At 37.6% G+C, this 18813-nt stretch overlaps 1 protein-coding gene across 1 annotated transcript in view; it reads left to right on the top strand.

Moving 5' to 3' along the window:
- The window catches only part of plch2a (phospholipase C, eta 2a), an 85490-nt gene that overhangs the window by 23554 nt on the left and 43123 nt on the right, over positions 1 to 18813 (top strand). Inside the window, exons 2-4 of the mRNA XM_073818739.1 lie at positions 2622 to 2768; positions 7628 to 7871; positions 11776 to 11905. Of these exons, the coding sequence (XP_073674840.1) occupies positions 2622 to 2768; positions 7628 to 7871; positions 11776 to 11905 (521 nt within the window). The remainder of the gene's footprint in view (positions 1 to 2621; positions 2769 to 7627; positions 7872 to 11775; positions 11906 to 18813) is intronic.

Below are 18813 nucleotides of genomic sequence, written 5' to 3'. Positions count from 1 at the left end.
TACAAAGTAAAATGGGCTGAACATGCCATTTTATCTATCCATTTTCCAAACTGCTTGTTTTCTGTGATACTTACTTCAAAGTCTCAGGAAATTGAAAAGAAAATACCTTGGACTTAAAAATAAAAAAAAAACATATAAAGACATAACTACCCCAAAATGTCTGTCATTATCATGTCTCACCTCCATGTTGTTCCATACTTGTATGCATTTTTGTCTTTGGAACACAGAAGAAAATTTTAGGAGGTTGAACAATCATCTGTACATAGATGGTCTTCTACAAGACTAGAACTGTAAACTCCTTTTTGGTTGTAACTGGAACTTTAAATGGTGTATTTTTAGAATTTACAAGTACTGATGATCCTGGGATCACTATTCCATCACCGCTTGGCCTTGAATGAGGTACTTTAGTCATGCAATCAGTGTGCTGTCATTTTGAATAACACATAAGCATACAGTATACACCAATCACTCAAACCTGGATTTAGTGATCCGCTAAAATCTTCTTATATTACATCCTGTCTGTCGATGCTCCCTGCATAATTATCAAATAAAGAGCCACCTCAGATGAGCTCTGCCAATATTAATACCACATTAATGCTAAGAGATGGAAACGGAGGACGCAGAGCAATGGCACACTATTGTGAACTCATCACTGATTATTATATAATTGTCTCTCAGCTCATCTGCTGTTTATGTAACAGCGGTCTGTTCTCCGAAGAAACTTCTTTACCAAAGCCACTGTTTTCTTATGTGTTACTTCACCCTCTTTGTGTTCATAAGTGCATGAATAATGAAAAACCAAAATCTTGCAGGCAATTTGGTGGAGTAAAGTCTGCTGGGATTTTGTTCTTGTTATTTGTTTTTGTCCGTGCACTGTTATGACACTTAAAGTGCCATGTTTCTGGATGTTTACCTCGGTAATGCCATGCATATATCAAAGCATCACATGCCATGCTCTTGCTACAGTCTTTTTTAAAAGAGTAAAATGTTGTTAATGTTAGAACATTGCTTGATAAATTTAGATAATTCCATTTTCATAGTCATTTTCCTCTAAGTGTTGAAACATTAGTCTGGACAGGTTCGACATTTTACAACTACATGTCAATTGAACCATTTGGAGGAAATTTAAGAGTGAATGTGCCAGTTATTTAAAATCTATGATTGTTTTTGACAAGCATTTGCTTTCATAAATACAGTGTGAACAGAGAAACACTCAATCTTGCCAAACAATAGTTGTGTTGTGAGGGGAGAGGGACGTTTGAAAATGAAACATATTGGATTTCGATCAGGTTCATAAAGGTCAGAGTAATGATCGCTGGCCGCTTTGAGCTCAGGGCTGATTCAGGAGCATGTCAGATATTTTGATGGATGGTTAGTCCTTTGGGTAATGCACACAAACACAGAAAAATGTCGAAAAATACCTGAGTGGGGTTTACCAATAATGGTGTCAGGGTTCTGCCCTGACAGCCCTGTCTGGGTTGTCATTGTTTTATGTCTCCATGTTTGTCTTGTGCCTGAGCACATGGCTGTGTCTTTGTTTATGTTGGCCATGTGCTCCCCTTGTCCTGCCTCCTCGTTTTCTGTCACCACGCCCCCTTGTTTAGCCCTCATTGCCGGAGTGTCTTCACCTGTTTTCCTTGTCTGGTCCTCGTTGGTCTTGATTGTCTGCACCTGATCCTCATGTGTCCTGTTCCTTTATATTGTGCTGTCTTCTCTATTGTCACTGCTGGTTCGTTACGTTTGCTCTCTGCGCACAAGCTTCTTTAAAAGTCTTCTCCTAGTTGTATTAATAGTATCTTCATTTTTTTTCCCTCCTTGTCAGTCTAGTTTTTCATTTAGTTCTTTTGTAGCATATTGGATTTTCTTTTGTTTTTTATTTGATCCCATCTTGTGACCGCCTTTATTTTGTTTTAGCTTTTTCAAGCATTTAGTTTAGTTGTTTTATTTAGATTAGTCAGTCTAGTTTTTTGGGTTTTTGTTTCTAGCTTTTTGTTCTCTTTTCGGTTCTATTCTCTTGGTTTCTTTTCTTTTACTTTGTTTTTACAGTTTTAGTTTTTTCCCTGTGTGTTCTTCTTGTGGTCTTGTTCAAAGTCTTTGTGTTTGTCCTGTTCAGTGTCTTGTCTTTTCCCTCTGGCGGCAGCTCTTTGGACCTGGCTTACTGGACTGGTGGCTACAGCTCTGGACCAGGCCCTATCTGTGATGCTCCATCTCCCTGACCCTGCTGCCCTGCCTTGCCTGGGTCCGTCTCTGCTGTCACCTGTCTCCCCTGTCATCTGTCCCGCCTCACAGTCAAGAACGTCCACGATCATCACCTCCCTGTTTGCACTCCTGTCCATTCAATAAATGTTCCATTTCCGCTCATTCTGCGTTTGGGTCTTTTTCTAGTGTTCTGCGGAGTCAGAATCGTGACAAATGGAGCAGACAACTTAACCTTGGCTATCTGAAATGATAAAAATAACTTGTGTATTGTGTATTTTTAACTGGGGTATTTTCGCTCTCAGTGAGAGTTGGAACTAGGCACACAACAAATAATAGAGCATTATCATGTTTTATTTATAATTTGGTGTGGAGAGTGTGTGTGATATTCAGCCTTCTGATAATTTGTGTCTCTGTTCTTTTAGTGGAGAAATGCATGAGCTCCATGCAGACGGGCACTCAGATGGTGAAACTGCGTGGAGGATCCAAAGGCCTGGTGCGCTTTTTCTACTTGGACGAGCACAAGTCCTGTATCCGCTGGCGGCCCTCTAGGAAGAATGAGAAAGCCAAAAGTAAGTGTCATATTGTCCTGTTTTTATTAACTTTCTCTGTCACTACTGACCACGATTTATTCTGACCTTGATGGAAACCACATTTCTTAAATGTTGCGCTTTTATGAGGGGTTAAGGCTGGAATACACTACATAATTTAGCCTACTGTCAGGACAAATTGACACTAGTTGCTGAAATTTAGAAAGTCAGTCTGCAGATTTGAGTTGACAGATAAATAGAAAATCAAGCAGTTTATCATTGTCACAGACTCTGATCTTTTAGTTTCAGACTTTGATTCCATCCAGTCAGAAGATATCAAACACCTTTGATACTTTGAGTCGATTTTAGAACACCTATTGTTTTAATTTGTCACGTATCTCCTAGCAACACGATGCACTTTTCAAGTTTGTTGTGGTTGGAACAACTTGAAAGGCACACCTGCTCTAACACACAAATCATGTAGTTTTCAAATAAGCCTGAAGGACTTGATAAGTTGGATCAGGTGTGTTCAATTTAAATTGAAGCTAAACTCGGCAGGGCTGCGGCCCTCCAGGAGTTTGACACCTGTGGTGTAAATGATGTAAATGGTTCCCAATCCTGATCCTGGAGAACCCCCAACAATGCACATTTTTGATGTTTCTTTTATCTGACACATACATTTAAGATCTTGGAGCAGGGGTGTCCAGTGCAGCTTCTGGAGGGCCAGTGTCCAGAAGAGTTTAGCCTCAACCAGCTCCAATACACTAGCATGGAAACAGAGATTGTCTTATTATTGGGAGATAAGAGGGTCTGTATTACTATTGGATAAAGCATAACGGTCGACTTGGATCATGTGTGACCAATTTGGGTTGTTTTTAACCCAAGGGTTGGGTAAATATAGGGCAGAACACATTTGGGGTTAATTTTATCTAGCAAATTGGGTTATTTAACTCAGCTAACAGGTTGTTGTTTTTTATTATAATATAGCTTATTTGTTTTTACTTTATACATGAAATAATGTTTACAAATGGACTTTAGTCATCTAAACTTTTGTTGTAAACGTCACACAACCACTGGTTTGCATGATAACTTTCTTTTTATTTTCCTTTATTTTACGTTTAGGCGATTTAAACCGTGTGCCTGTTGCTCTGCATGAAATGGAATGATATACAGCACAGTAATTATTTTATATATAAAATAAAATGTACACAAACCCGTTTTACCGAAGAAATGCATCAATTCGATGGCACTTAGAACTGCTCTCTCAACGCAAAATCCCCACGATAAATAACTCAACCGCTGGGTTGCGACCTAGGAGCTGGGTAACACAAAAACTACCCAAAAGGCTCAAACCAGCATTTGGGTTAAAAATATAACGTCATTGAATTTGACGTCATTGAATTTCAATCAGAGTTGTGCCGTTTACGGATACCATAAGAATGAGCCATTAGCTGAATTCCTGTCACAAAAGGTCCTTGACTTCTCCTATAAAACCATTGTTTTTTTCGGTGTAAACTCGTAAATAGTTAAATCCAAAAATATTGTTTATTGTAAAACATGTTGAAGATTGTCCAGTTGGCTGTCAATTCAATAAATGATATTGAATTAAACTATTTCCTCAAAAAAGTTGTTTATTCTGCGTAGTGAAGCCTCTCCTCCATTGACAGCCATTTAAAAAACAACGTCTAGTCTCCTTCCCTGCACCACAATGTTAGCTTTAGCTGTTAAGCTTTTTTGGCTAAAGGTTGCAGGCTTGCCTTCTAATGGATTTGCTGGAAGTTTCTAGTGAGTCTTGATCAGTTGATTCAGGTGTGTTTAATTAGGGTTGGAGCCAAACTTTGCAGGACAGTGGCTTTCCAGGAACAAGTTTGAATGCCCGTCTTGGAGTCTTTAATAATGAGTTGAATCAGGTGTGTTTGATTAGAGAGACATCTAAAATGTGCAGTCTTGGGGGTTCTCCAGGACCAGGATTGGAAATTTGATGGCCAGTTTTTCCTTTATAACTATTACAAAGTGTATGATGCCTAGTGTTGCAGTCTGATTTTAAAAGTTGTGTAGTGTAGTCCAGCCTTTTTTGTACACTTTTGAAAATAAAGGTTCCAATAGGATGTTCTTGCAGTGATGCTATAAAGCAGGGGTGCCCGACCCTGTTCCTGGAGATCTACCTTCCTGCGGAGTTTAGTTCCAACCCTGATCAAACACACCTGTCTGTAATTATCAAGTGCTCAGATCCTAATTAGTTGGTTCAGGTGTGTTTGATCAGGGTTAGGGTTAGGCGCGACTATCACAGTGCATTATGGGTTATCTGTAGCCATGTACACCGGTTATACACTCGTTTTTGCGGTGCATTGTGGGATTGAATGAGTGCACGCAAGTACGTCAACAATGGTTTCGGACACCACTTAAAATGGCTGTCCCCTCAAATAGTGCCGTATTTAAGGGTATAGGGGGCGATTTCAGATACAGCCAATGTCTTCAAGATCACTGGAAAGCTACTGGCAGGTGTGTTTGCTTAGTTTGATTAGAAGTTGTCCAGCCCTGCTACCCTGTTGAAAAGACATATGCATATGCTGGTTTGGTATGTTATGAAGCATGACAGCTGGTTTGATCTGGTTTAAGCTTGTCCTGGGCTAGTTATAAGATGGTTTAAGATGGATAAATGCTGGCCCATAACCAACTCAGTACCATCTTGAACCAGCTGCCATGCTTTAAAACGTACGCTGTTTTTTTCAATAAGGTATAAAAGAACAGTTTTGGGTTCCCCAAAGAACCTTTTAGATTAGGGAGAAAATGAAAATGTGTAGTGGTGTAGGGTCCCCAGGACAGTTTTGAGAACCACTGCTTAAAATAACTTTTTTTTTTATGATGTGAAGAACATTTTAATAATGTGAAGAACAATATAAAGAACATTTTGTGCAATGGAAAGTTTCCATAGATAGTAAAGTTTATCCATGGAACCACATGCCACTAATGAACCTTTATTTTTGAGAGTGTAAGACAGGCGTATCAACTTCTGCTCCTGGAGGGACATCTTTTTTTGCAGAGTTTAGCTCAAACACATCTGCCTGGAAGTTTCTAGTGATCAGTGTGTTTAATTTGGGGTTGGTAATAAACTCTAACCTGCTGGAAAGTGGCCTTCCTGGAGCAGGATTAGACACCTATTTTCAAAGAACCACTAATGCCTTCATCAATGCTAAAATAAAGCAAATATCCGTCATATCTCATTTAAGTGCCAGCTTTAATTGAATCAGAACTGTTTGAGATCCCCAATGAGTGCAGAGGTGATATAAGCTGAGCATAGTAGGAGCATTCAAAAAAGGAAGACTGTTCATCGTTCATATTTATGTCTGTTTTAGTTGTTGTTTAAATGTAATTTGATGGCTCAAACTGTCATGCATGACTAGAATAGATTACAGCGTCTGTATCTTGACCTGCCTCACTTGCTTTTTCTATTTCCTAAGGGTGTCCTCAACTCGCATGAGTTATTGACATCACGCCTCACAGGGGAACGTTACTTCAGTAGCACAGCCGATGATTCATGTCTAAATGACAGCGCTCATTGTCTCTCGTGAGGAGGGATAAAGTTCAGAGTCCCGACATTCCAATGCAGCCCAGGGAATTAATCAGCTTCTTAAGTTGACTCAATTATTCACCAGCCTTAACCGGAAAGATTGCAGTCGCCTCATTGAGTGCACGCATGCACCAGTTGATTCGTGCTTGAAAAACTGCATGTGAGATTCATTAGAGAACTTTGAGTCTATAAGGATTCATAGAGACTCCAAATTGTTGACAGCGTGCAACAATAAGATCATCTTAAGAGTGTTTGCTGCCTCCTCGATCTGCATTATTTAGCAGCCTAGAGGTCTCCTACTGAAAATCGCATGCAGATGGCAATTTTTATGCTTTTTGTATTCATGTGTTAACCTGCTGCAATATAGATAGAATAGTATTGCTTTAAATTAAGGTGTTTAAACCACAATCAAGCTATATTTTTGAAAAATAGCTGCGTAACAATATACAAACTAATGAGCAGCAGCATTTAATATTTTGGTAATAAAAAAAACGCCACTGAAAAATGTAATGTCAACAATAGATTACCCACAAGCTCTCAAGTGTGTTTTTTCCTTGTGGCCATGTATACTAAAAGCTTTTGGTTACTTTTAAAAAGCACCAGCTTGTCCTGCTTCAACTTCCTGTTTCAAAAGGAAATATGTGAACACAAAAATCTATGCTTATATAATGATTCCATAGGGTAGTTCTTCTAATTTATCTTTCTTAAATAAACTTTCTTGTTGATCTTTCTTTTCTAACTGCATTGTTGACTATTTGTATAGTACAGTTTAGTGCAGTACAATAGCACAATAGACCAATCAGAATCAAGTATTATAGAGAGTAATTAACAGATATGTTGTGTTTATTTGTTTAAAATCCCATCTTGATGTGGTGATACATTTCAACAATGGGTGTTAGACAACATGCATGTGTTGAATCAGATGTCACTCCAGTAGTTATTTGGATTTCTTGTTTTTTCTTTGAGGAAAGTGTTACAATAGCGGGCTGTTCAGGTGTGGCTACTCTTGGCAGACGGGTTAAAATGAGCCCAAATTGATGAATTAAATGTTTCTAGATGGTCTACATTGGCAATTGAGATTGTTTAAATTTGAGGTAGCCATCTGCTCTTCTCATTTGCATAATATGTTCTTGAGAGACTTCATTACACACATTCGTAGCATTAGGATGTTGATGCAAGATGATGTTTCTTTAAGAATTCTGCAGCTTGGAGGAAAGCAGAATGTTAATGAACACCTCAGGATTACAGTGTAAATGTCAACTCTTTCTTTAACTTCTCAGTCACTATTGCAATGTTTTGTTTTGTTTTTCTTTTTTTCTTTTCCTCACAGTCTCAATCGACTCCATTCGGGAGGTGTGTGAGGGCAAGCAGTCAGAGATCTTCCAGCGGTATGCCGACGGCAGCTTTGATCCCAACTGCTGCTTCAGCATCTACTATGGCGAGCACATGGAGTCCCTTGACCTGGTGTCCGGTACAGGAGAAGAAGCACGCACCTGGATTACTGGCCTTAAGTACCTTATGGCTGGCATCAGCGATGAAGACAGTCTGGCCAAACGACAGCGCACTCGTGACCAATATCCTTCCTGATGGAGCTCCCATTCTGGAAACTCAATAAAGTTGACGCAATGTGTCTTACTATTATTCAGATTTTTAGTAGATTAGGAAACATGAGCACATTGGGATTGCCAAAAGAGAATGTCTGCAGGGGTGTGCAATATTGACAAAAAAAATTATAGTTCAACAGGGCTCTAGACTCATTCCACCCACTGGTTGCTCTTTTGTGACAAACTATCTCAGTTAGTCATGGGGGCTCATAATTTGGTCGCAATTGTTTTTTTGTTTTTTTTTTTGCTAAAACATGGGATTAATTAATGCATGCTGATGAATTTTAGACCAAAACAAATGCTTAAAAGATGGATTCATTGTTATTTTTTATTTAAAAGCACAACAACAATAAAACAGTAGCCTAATGACAAACTAGCTTATGTAAGGGATTAAATACATTTAATTTTTAGCTCAAAGGGAATCGAATGATTCAATAGGGAATTTGAACAGAGTCGCTGTTTTACGGCTGTTCAGAGTCGACCCGCGATTCATTGAACTAGCCGTACAACGTAACTCTGCAATGGATATTAATATCCAGAATATAGTGAAAACACTATATATTAGCACAGTAGCAAAATCGGCAGTTTAAGACATTAACTTGTAAGCACAAAACACAAGATACTTATCTTTTCTAATAAAAATATGATTTTATTGGATAAACCTAACACATACAAACTAATCTAACATAAACACACGCATTCACACAGGTTGCAAAAAGAGAAAGTGAGGAAAGAATGAGTTTAAAGGAATGAAAATATGAAGTCCCAAGTTTATAGCAATATGTGTAATTGCTTAGACCTGAACAACCATCAATCACTTAATTAACGTATTGAGTCTCTCAAAGAGGTTATTAGACTTTATATCAAATGCACCAGTTCAGTGAGAATCTGGAGGTTGTACTTGCGTTGCCTTTGTATCGAGGGGATTCCTTTTGTGCGTCGTTCCAAAAGGGGGTTTCCCAGGGTTGCTGATTGGATGGGAGTTCGGTGGTCGTTGGACGTGAAGTCTTGGGCGTTGGCTTGAGGATGCGTGTTGTGCGCTGTTACAGTTCAGGTCAGCGAAGACGTTTGGGTCGGTCGCGGCTTGCACAAAACTTAACTAGGACACGAAACTCTCAACGGAAAGAAATAAAAGAATTAAAGTAAAAGACAGAAGTGTAATGATCTCCTCATGTTTCCTTTAGAGGAGCACTTGGCATGCTGGCATGCAGGCCAGGGAGCGTTCAAGAAGAACGCTAACAGCATCGGAACGTGGAGTAGGAGTAAGAGAGGTGTAAGAGAGGAGCGTAAGAGAGCGATTTGAATGGTGTCCTGAGTATTTAAAGTCAGCTTTTGGACACATCCCAAATGATGTCTTGACCAATTAGAACAATGTCCTAAGTCGGGGTACAGTTAGTTTCTCCTCCCCAACCATAAATCACAATGTCATGTGATCCGTCCCATGGTCCCCATTTTCCCGCTCTTGGCAAAGTTAAATTTGGACATGATTTCGATAACAAGACTAAAATACATTTTACAAAGGATTGAATTATAGAAACATTTCAAGAATGCAATTTCAAGACCGTGCATATCAAACACCAATATAAACCATTAAACTATTCAATAGTTATCAAAAGGGACATACACAATAAGTGATTAAAACATAAGTTCTGCATAGAAATGACGAGTTGCTCATAAGTTCTTTTAGCATAATTTTAGGTGCATATATATATATCAATGGGCAGTTTTCTGGGAATGTGAGGGTCTGTTCTCTAAGCTGGGAGGTCAAAAGTTTAGGGAAAGGATCTCAGTCTTTTGTCCTCCGGGTGGGGGAGTCCACCAACCAAACTCTAATGATCGTCATGTGATGTTCAAGATGTGCATCTCTTTGACAATTAATCTTGGTTACTTGCCCCAAATTTGGGATTATCAACAAGGGTCCTTTTGTTTTAATGTCGCGAGTTCTTAGTTAGTTAGGTTTGCTTCAGACTGGCTTGAGCCAAGGTGTCAAATGACAAATTTTACGACATGCTGGTCATGCTGGAGTTGCTGGAATTTGTGGAGTTTGAGGCTGTAGAAGTGTTTTTACTTCTAATCGAATCTCCTGAATTGTCTGATTCGCGCTGAAATCCTACACTTACATAACATTTATTAACAAAAACAAACAATATGAGGCATGCTGTATTCTATACCGACAAATAAATTACAGAACATTTAGCAAACACTGAGGAATCAAATAAAAAAAATGATCAATAATTAAACAATATTTTACTTAGTGTGTTTTTATGCCAGTACCTTGGGTGGTTTAGGCCTGTCATGGATAAATAAATGTGACACTAAAACTGCTAGTAGGTGGCAGCAAGTTCCTGTCTTTATGAGTGACTCATTGTATCATTCATTCAAATGATTTGTTCAAAAGGGTGTTTATGAATGGATTATTAAATCATGGAATCAAATGATTAATTCAAAAACAGATTCATTCAGAAACAAAATACTAATGTTCTGCTCTGTCTTTATTTGGAGCTATTTTTATTGACAAAACAGAAAAAACACAATATTTTGTCTAAAATGGAAGTCACTCGATTTTAAATGTATGTTTTTTGAATGGTTGTATAAAACTAATATCACATTCTCTCACAGGATAATATTCAGGAAACAGCCTTCTTGTGTGATATTACTTAACTTTATGATATCTTTTGAATATAAAAAAACTAAAACCCATACAGGGATATTTTTTCATAGCTGGAATCAGTGTTGGGGAAAGTTACTTTTAAAAGTAATGCATTACAATATTGCGTAACTCCCTAAAAAGGTAACTAATTACATTACTTAGTTACTTTTAATGGAAAGTAATGTGTTACATTACTTTTGTGTTACCTTTCGTGTTACTTTTTATTCTGAAAATATAAAAAGTATATATATATAAAAAGTTCTGTTTTTAGCAAATGTAAAAGCCCTTTATACCAAAAAGTGAAATGAATAAGCCTCAGGATGAAGAAAAAGTAAATTCAGTAAATACAGTAGAATGCAGGAGACTCAACACTCTTCAGCAATAAAAAAACAATGAAGCACAAATGTTAGTTTATCTAAAGTCATTTTTGCTTATTATATGGTTGAACCGGATCAAAGGTCAGCAGCAAAGACGTTAAAAAATGCGGTTAAATATGTAAAGAATATTTATTATTTAACATGCAGATTTGTGTCATATTCCGAGCTTGCATGATACTGTTTTTATTCATTTTGAGAAATACTGAATCTGTGGGATAAAGTAATGCATGTTCACATTTAGTCTAGAACTACAATGCCTCTGTACTTCAGTTTTCTCTGAAAATGTGGCCAGAAGACTTTAGTCAATAAATGGGAAAAAGTTAGCCATTACTTATTTGAAAAAGTAACTCAGATATTTTCATGTAAATCAAAAAGTAATGTGTTACTTGAAAAAAGTAATCTGATTACGTAACTTGCATTACTTTTAATGCGTTACCCCCAACATGGAATTGCATGAAATTATAGTGGCATTCTAACAACATTCTATTCTAATAGGCTTCATCCCCAATTGAATGCTTTTGGACATGTTTTTGTTTGTTTTTTGCAAACGGAGTGATGCACTTGATAATGTCAGGTCGCATATAATTAAAACAACATTAGTGATATTATCATAGAAAATAAATATTGCACACCCCCAATTTCCTGTTTGGGAACCTACTTTAAAATTGCTAAACAAAAAGCTACTTGCTTGTAGTTACACAGTAGTCATTTACGATATAACTGGCTTTTTATATACTTAGTTTTTAGCAAACTTGCAACTTCACTTCACAGTTTAAATGCTTGTCATGGTGATATCTGATATGTTAGTTGTTAGCTGTGCTCTCAGACCCTTAACTCTACCCATCACATGGCTGAAGCACACCTTCGCGGAGGCTGATAAGAATGGAGACGGCTGCCTCAGTATCAGTGAAGTCCTACAGCTCCTGCACAAGCTCAATGTCAACCTGCCCAGACAGAAAGTCAAACAGATGTTTAAGGTGAGCCATTTTGATAAGCTGCTGTCTCAGGAACATTGGTATTGGCTGATAAATATTGCCAAATCAACTTCAAAATGTTGGAAATTGGAAAGTTTCCACAAGCTATTTGATGACTGACAGCTTAAAGAGTGTTTTTACCTTATACACGCTTGAACCGTCAGTATATTTTGTGACTTTTCCTAGACTTTCGACAAAAGACTGGTCACATTGTGGCTTGTTCTGGTCAAAAACTGCCCACTTAGTGTGACTGACATGCAAAATGACCAACCAGTTTACTTTTTACGTTGTTAGATCCTGTCACATACAGCAGAAAGGTTTGATCCTGAAATATTTGACCCGGACTACACCAAAACTGTGTACCACGTGTAACACCAAGAATATCAGACCCCTAGCCTGGAAAAATACAGACCCTAATCTATTAAGATTAAGGGTCTGGGATCGAGCAATTAAAACTGCCTAACTCGAGGGGCGGCACCAAGCATGCATTTGAAACTCTAACTGCACGCAATTGGATAACGCCACGACCAATCACAACAATACACGCTTAGCTACCAGCAGAGCTAAATGATGTTTCATTAACAAAGTTCGGGAGAAGCGCGTCAGATGCTTAGCGTAAACATCACAAGTCAATCAGCGCCATAGGTTTAAATACAGCTGACTCACCTCAATTCACTCGATGGTTTATCAGTAAACCTCCACCAAACCATCTCATCACTCCGAGTTCTCGCTACTCCTATTGGGGGGTACTCTGGGTTCGGGCCATTCCCGAGCTCGGAGCCCTTCACCGGACAGCACGCCAAACATGCACTACTATTCTCCGGCTAATTATTTGTAAGCGTGAACTCGTGAACTGATAGATTAAACTCTTGCCGTATCCAGTCGGCAAAACAGCAAAAACGTCCTTCTTGCAGAGGAACGATTCGAGTTTTTGGTTTTCTGTTCCTCTTTTATATGGAAAGCCAAGTCTACCTCGTTCATTGTAGCGACCAAATCCGTTTCAAAAAACTTGTTGTTCATCCGTAGCGACAGCGATCTTTCAAAGTTTACTATATGATTTGAACGTCGCAGTGCTGTCATCATTAGCTTAGCTCGCCTCTGGCCCGCCTACATCAGATACACCGATTTGATTGGTTCCCACAATTGCTTGCGTATTGCAGTAACCTGCATCATTGCTCGATGCCAGAGTGTCTTGCAGAGACAATTCAAATTGTGCTCTCGCGAGACCTCTGGATTTCCAGGGTATCAGACCCCTTCTCTTCACCAGAACCATTAACAACCTATGCATCCTAACACCTGTAATCCGATTAGAGCTTGGCATTTTTAAAAAGCCCTTTTTGCATGCATATGCATGAGCAGAGATGGGCATAAATACATTGAAATGTATTTAAAATAAAAATACAAAATACTGAGTGGGAAAATGTATTTAAATACAAATACAAAATACTGTGTAAAAAATTTATTTAAAATACAAATACAGTATTTTGTATTTTTAAAATACACAAAATACATGTGAAATTGGCCATCAAGTGCAGGCATCCCTTTAAGGGATAGTTTACCCAAAAATGAAAATTTGTTTATCTGCTTACCCCCAGGGCATCCAATATGTAGGTGACTTTGTTTCCTCAGTAGAACACAAACAAAGATTTTTAACAAAAACCAGCGCAGTCTGCCAGCCAAAAAACATGCACAGACAAATCCAAATTACACCCTGCGGCTCGTGACAATACATTAATGTCCTAAGACAAGAAACGATCGGTTCTTGCAAGAAACTGAACAGTATTTATAGCCTGGAAAAATCCAGACCCTAATCTATTAAGATTAAGGGTCTGGCATCGAGCAATGAAAAGGGCCTAACTCGATGGCCGATGAATTTGAAACTCTCACTGCACACAATTGGATAACGCCAAGACCAATCACAACAATACACGATGTGACATATCCTGAGCGACTGGATTTCAATGTTATAACATAAACAATGTGACAAGATTAATAACTATTAATTACGACAACCTCATAAAAAATTAGGGCCCATCAAACTATTCATTAACTATCAACTAATATGTGGATGGATGCTAGCGTTTCATTCAGCAGCAAGACATATCGTCCTGTTCAAGTTAGGCTACTGTATTACTATTGAATAGTTCAGTTTTTCGTTACAGTAAGTTTACCAAGTGACTCTTACCATTTGTAAATGAGATGGACCTCATCCACCACAATCAGGTTTCCTGGTAGACCTTGTTCGATAACATTTATCGCCACTTCTTTTTTATCAGCCAGGACTCGGGACTGCCGAATGCTATCTGGCATTGCCCGCTTCGGATCTGTTCCTCTTCGTGGTCGCACCATACGCTTAACTACCAGCGGAGCTAACTGATAAATTAAACTCTTGCCGTATCCAGTCGGCAAAACAGCAAAAACGTCCTTCTTGCAAAGGAACGATTCGAGCGTGGTTTTCTGTTCCTCTTTTATATGAAAAGCCAAGTCTAACTCGTTCACTGTAGCAGCCAAAGCCGTTTCAAACAACTGGTGTTCATCTGTAGCCATCATTCAATGTTTACTAAATGATGTTTTATTAACAAAGTTCGGGAGGAGCATGTTCAGAAAATTAACGATGATCATGAGGAGCGCAATTAGTAATCAACCTAATTAACAGACGTGTATTTATACCACAACCTCACCTCTGTTCCTTGACAGATTTTTAGCATCCCTCCTCCACCCCTACTCCACACTTACAACTATTTTCTGTCCTAACGGAGGTATTCTGAGTTCGGGCCAAAATTCCGAGCTCGGAGCCCTTCCATCGGACAGCTCGCCAAATACGCATAACCCATTCCCAGTTTATTATATGTAAGTGTGAACTTGTGAAATGATTCCGGACGTTGCAGCGTTGTCGTCATCAGCTTAGCTCCCTTCTGGCCCGCCTACATCAGATACACCGATTCGATTGGTTCCCACAACTGCTTACGTAATGCAGTAACATGCATCATTGCTCGATGCCAGAGAGTCTTGCAGAGACAATTTAAGTTGTGCTCTCGCAAGACCTCTGGATTTCCAGGGTACAGTATTTATATAATTTTTTACCTTTGATACACAGCCATATCCATCTATCATGAGCACGAGCTTTTCATCTGGCACGTTAGATGTGTACGCAAACGCCAGAAGGGAAAATCTGTAAAAGTTCCAGATGAGTTTGCGCAAGCAAACGTAATCTTTTAGCTTTCAATCGGTTTGAATCAGGATATAGCAAGTAATTACCGTTTTGAATAGCCGCTATACACACAATCTCTGTGCACTGTGTGAACAAATGAGTGTCGTATACACACACGCGACAGATCGCTTCTGGCGTTTGCGTAAAATACGCCAGAGCGCGTACACATGTAATTTGCCGGAGGAAAAGCTTGTTCTCAGGACAGTTGGACGTGGCTGTGTATCAAGGGTAAAAAATTATATAAATACAGTTCAGTTTCGTGTCTTAGGACATCAGTGTATCATCACGAGCCGCAGGGTGTAATTTGGATTTGTCTGTGCATGTTTTTGTTTACTTTTAAAGGTCTGGTCCCCATCCATTGCCATTTTATGGCTGGCAGACTGCACTGTTTTTTGTTAAAAATCTTCGTTTGTGTTCTGCTGAAGAAATAAAGTCGCCTACATCTTGGATGCCCTGGGGGTAACCAGATAAACATCAAATTTTCATTTTTGGGTGAACTATCCCTTTAGGCTGAAATATATCTAGACATATTCTGAATGCAAAACTAAATGTAAACGATTTTGAAAAGTTGAATAGATTCACACTTTATAGCATCGCTGCCTGAAGATATATAAAGTTCTGTCATTTCACCCAGCCTTAACATGCAGTAATGTTTTAAACACATTTGTCTAGCTAGTTGATACATTAAAAAAAACAACAATCAAAACTGATTGGCTAACAGGCAGCTAACGCTATTTTTCTCCTACACGTGTCGGTGCTTGTTTATTATTTCATGTTTACTGAAGGCAAATCTGAATGATGCACCAATTTAACTTTAATCAACAATGAATTGATTATGATGACACCCTTGCCTTAATGCAGAAAACTGAGAAAAGTGGCTGATCCAAAGCTGACTCTGCTGCAGGCAGCTCACATGCATGAGTGTTAAGGTTGGGGGAGGGGTGTGTCTGAACCATAGGTCTGAACTAAATCAGCACCCTGATAAAGAGGTTGATTGGCACAAAGTATTTTATGTATTTTGAAAATACAAAATACTCGTCTTAAATGTATTTAAATACAAATTACATTAGATTTTTCCCAAAGGCTTTAAAATAAAAAATACAAAATAGTATTTTGTATTTCAAATACGTATTTTAAATACATTTATTTAAAATACTGCCCATCCCTGTGCATTAGACAGTTGTCCTGCATCATCTACAATTATTCTATTTTGAATATGAATATACTTCTGTTTGACCAGGTGATTGGTCAGCATTGTGGGGGTTTTTTTCCCCTTTCTTTTCTGGGCCAAATCATGGCCTTCTGATAGTGTCTATGGCTCCACTGTGCTCCATTTTTCCAGGCCGTCTGGATTAGTGTGTGTGAGTATGTGGTTGAGACCTCACATCAGCTGTTTGCAGGTCACTAAGCTTCACACTTCATCAGCGTCCACCCCATCTGCTGTAAATGGACACAGATGGCCTTTAGTGTAAGACACAGTAAACCACAGGGGGGCAATCTGGCTCTGCTATCCAACAACTGAGTGTGATGTGAGTGTGATTTTCACCTGAAGACTTTGGCCCTGATTTCTTTGGCTTAACCTCACAAACAACCTGTGTGATTGTCAGCACACTGTGCACTGGAATTTTCTTTGTTTCTTAATACCTATGAAAGACTTTATTTAAAAAATATAGTATTTTTATTGTTTCAAGTTTTTTTTTTTTATTATTCTTTAGTATTTTTAAACAACACCATAGCGTTTATTAATTTTGTCACTAAAAGTCAAACTTTTTTTGAAGAATACAATATACTTGTACTCAGTATAAGGATGCATTAAATTTATCAAAAGTTTCAGTAATTAATTGTAATAATATTTCACAATATTAGTGTTTTTACTATATTTGTAATTAAATAATTTTATTTCAAAAATTAATTTTAATTTTAGTAATAGTAGTTTTACAGAGCTGGGTAGATTAATTACAAATTGTAATCTGTTACTGATTCCAAATTAAATGACAACAGTTGTAATCCATTACATTACACATTTGAGGTAATATAATCAGACTACTTTTAGATTACTTTTGAGCTTTTGATCTCATTTATTGTATTGAGTTAAAGAGGATAATCTTGTACCATATTGATATAAGATTACTAAAAAGAAAATATATTCCATTAATTTGTAATAACATGAAGTGCATTAAACATTATATTACGTTAAAGGAACACTCCACTTTTTTTGGAAATAGGCTCATTCTCCAACTCCCCCCGAATTAAAAAATTAAGTTTTACCGTTTTGAAATCCATTCAGCCGTTTTCCTGTTCTGTCGATATCACTTTTAGCATAGCTTAGCATAGATCATTGAATCCTATTAGACCAATAAAAAACTTGACTCTGTAGTTATATCGTGTACTAATACCGGCGGAAATTTAAAGCTGCGATTTTCTAGGCTGATAAGATTAGGAACTACACTCCCATTGCGGCATAATAGTCAAGGAAGTTTGCTGCCGTAATATGGACGAAGCACGTGGAGTACAGACTACAGAAGAATCAAGTTTTAAATAGGACAATTATCGAAACTCGTTGGTCATTTTTGAATGCGATGCTATTGGTCTAATAGGATTCAATGATCTATGCTAAGCTATGCTAAAAGTGATTTCGCCAGAACAGGAGAACGGCTGAATGGATTTGAAAACGGTAAAACTCAACATATTAACTCGGGGGGAGTTGGAGAATGAGCCTATTTAAAAAAAAAAAAAGTGGAGTGTTCCTTTAAACTAGGGTTTGTGAATGAACTGCAAGGGGTTTATGAGTTTAATAAAAAAAAGCTAATAGTTAATTAAATCATAAAAATGTTAAAACATGTAAATATAAAATCTGTCAAAATAAAACACTTACTAAAAGAAATGAAATATTTTATTTGTTTATCCCCATGTCACGTGACCAAGTAAATATATTAGATGAAAGAGGATCAGGTGACAAAAATGTTTGTGAATTTGTACATTTTAAAATACAAAAATCATTCTAAAGACAGAAATACATGGTAAAATAACCAAGTATGTACAGATCAGATACAGTGTAATATAGTGTGATAATTAAAATTAAAATTAATGCATTCATGTGTAGTTGATGTAATATTAAACACTTGGTCTTTGTATGTCCACAAAACTGGAAGACTTTCAGAGTGTATATAAGCAGTAGGCTATTTTAGAAAAGCATTTAAAGATGAAAAAGAGAAATTAGGGAGAATGCATAAATTAGGAATGATTTATTGCTATTGTTGAAATAATATGTAATCATGATCAAATAAAAATAACTGTAGTCTGATTACGAGTATTTTAAAATGTAATTTAATGTAATTAAAAGTACTTAATTTTTGGAATCTGATTATGTAGTTCAAATTACATTTGAACAATCATTTACTACCCAGCTCTGATTACTAACAAAGTCAGGTATTGCAATTATTTTATTCATGTATAGTGATTTGAACAAATCCCTAACCCTGCGTATTACCCGCAGAGTTTGTGCTGTTAATGTAAAGTGCTGACTATTTTAAAACAACTGGACTTGGCAAAACCCTGACCTGATCCACCAACAGCACCTTTTTTTATTATTACAAATACATTTTTGATTTTGTTATGTATTTGATTACATATAATTAAAAGGAGTATAATTTAGATACCTCAGTCCAGTTCCACTCAGAGGAAGTGATATCAGCTCTTC

This window comes from Garra rufa, chromosome 15 (genome assembly GCF_049309525.1).
Source record: "Garra rufa chromosome 15, GarRuf1.0, whole genome shotgun sequence".
Taxonomy (NCBI): Eukaryota; Metazoa; Chordata; class Actinopteri; order Cypriniformes; family Cyprinidae; genus Garra; species Garra rufa.
The sequence above is the reverse complement of the archived record's forward strand: the minus strand, read 5'-3'. Positions and strand labels throughout refer to the sequence as shown.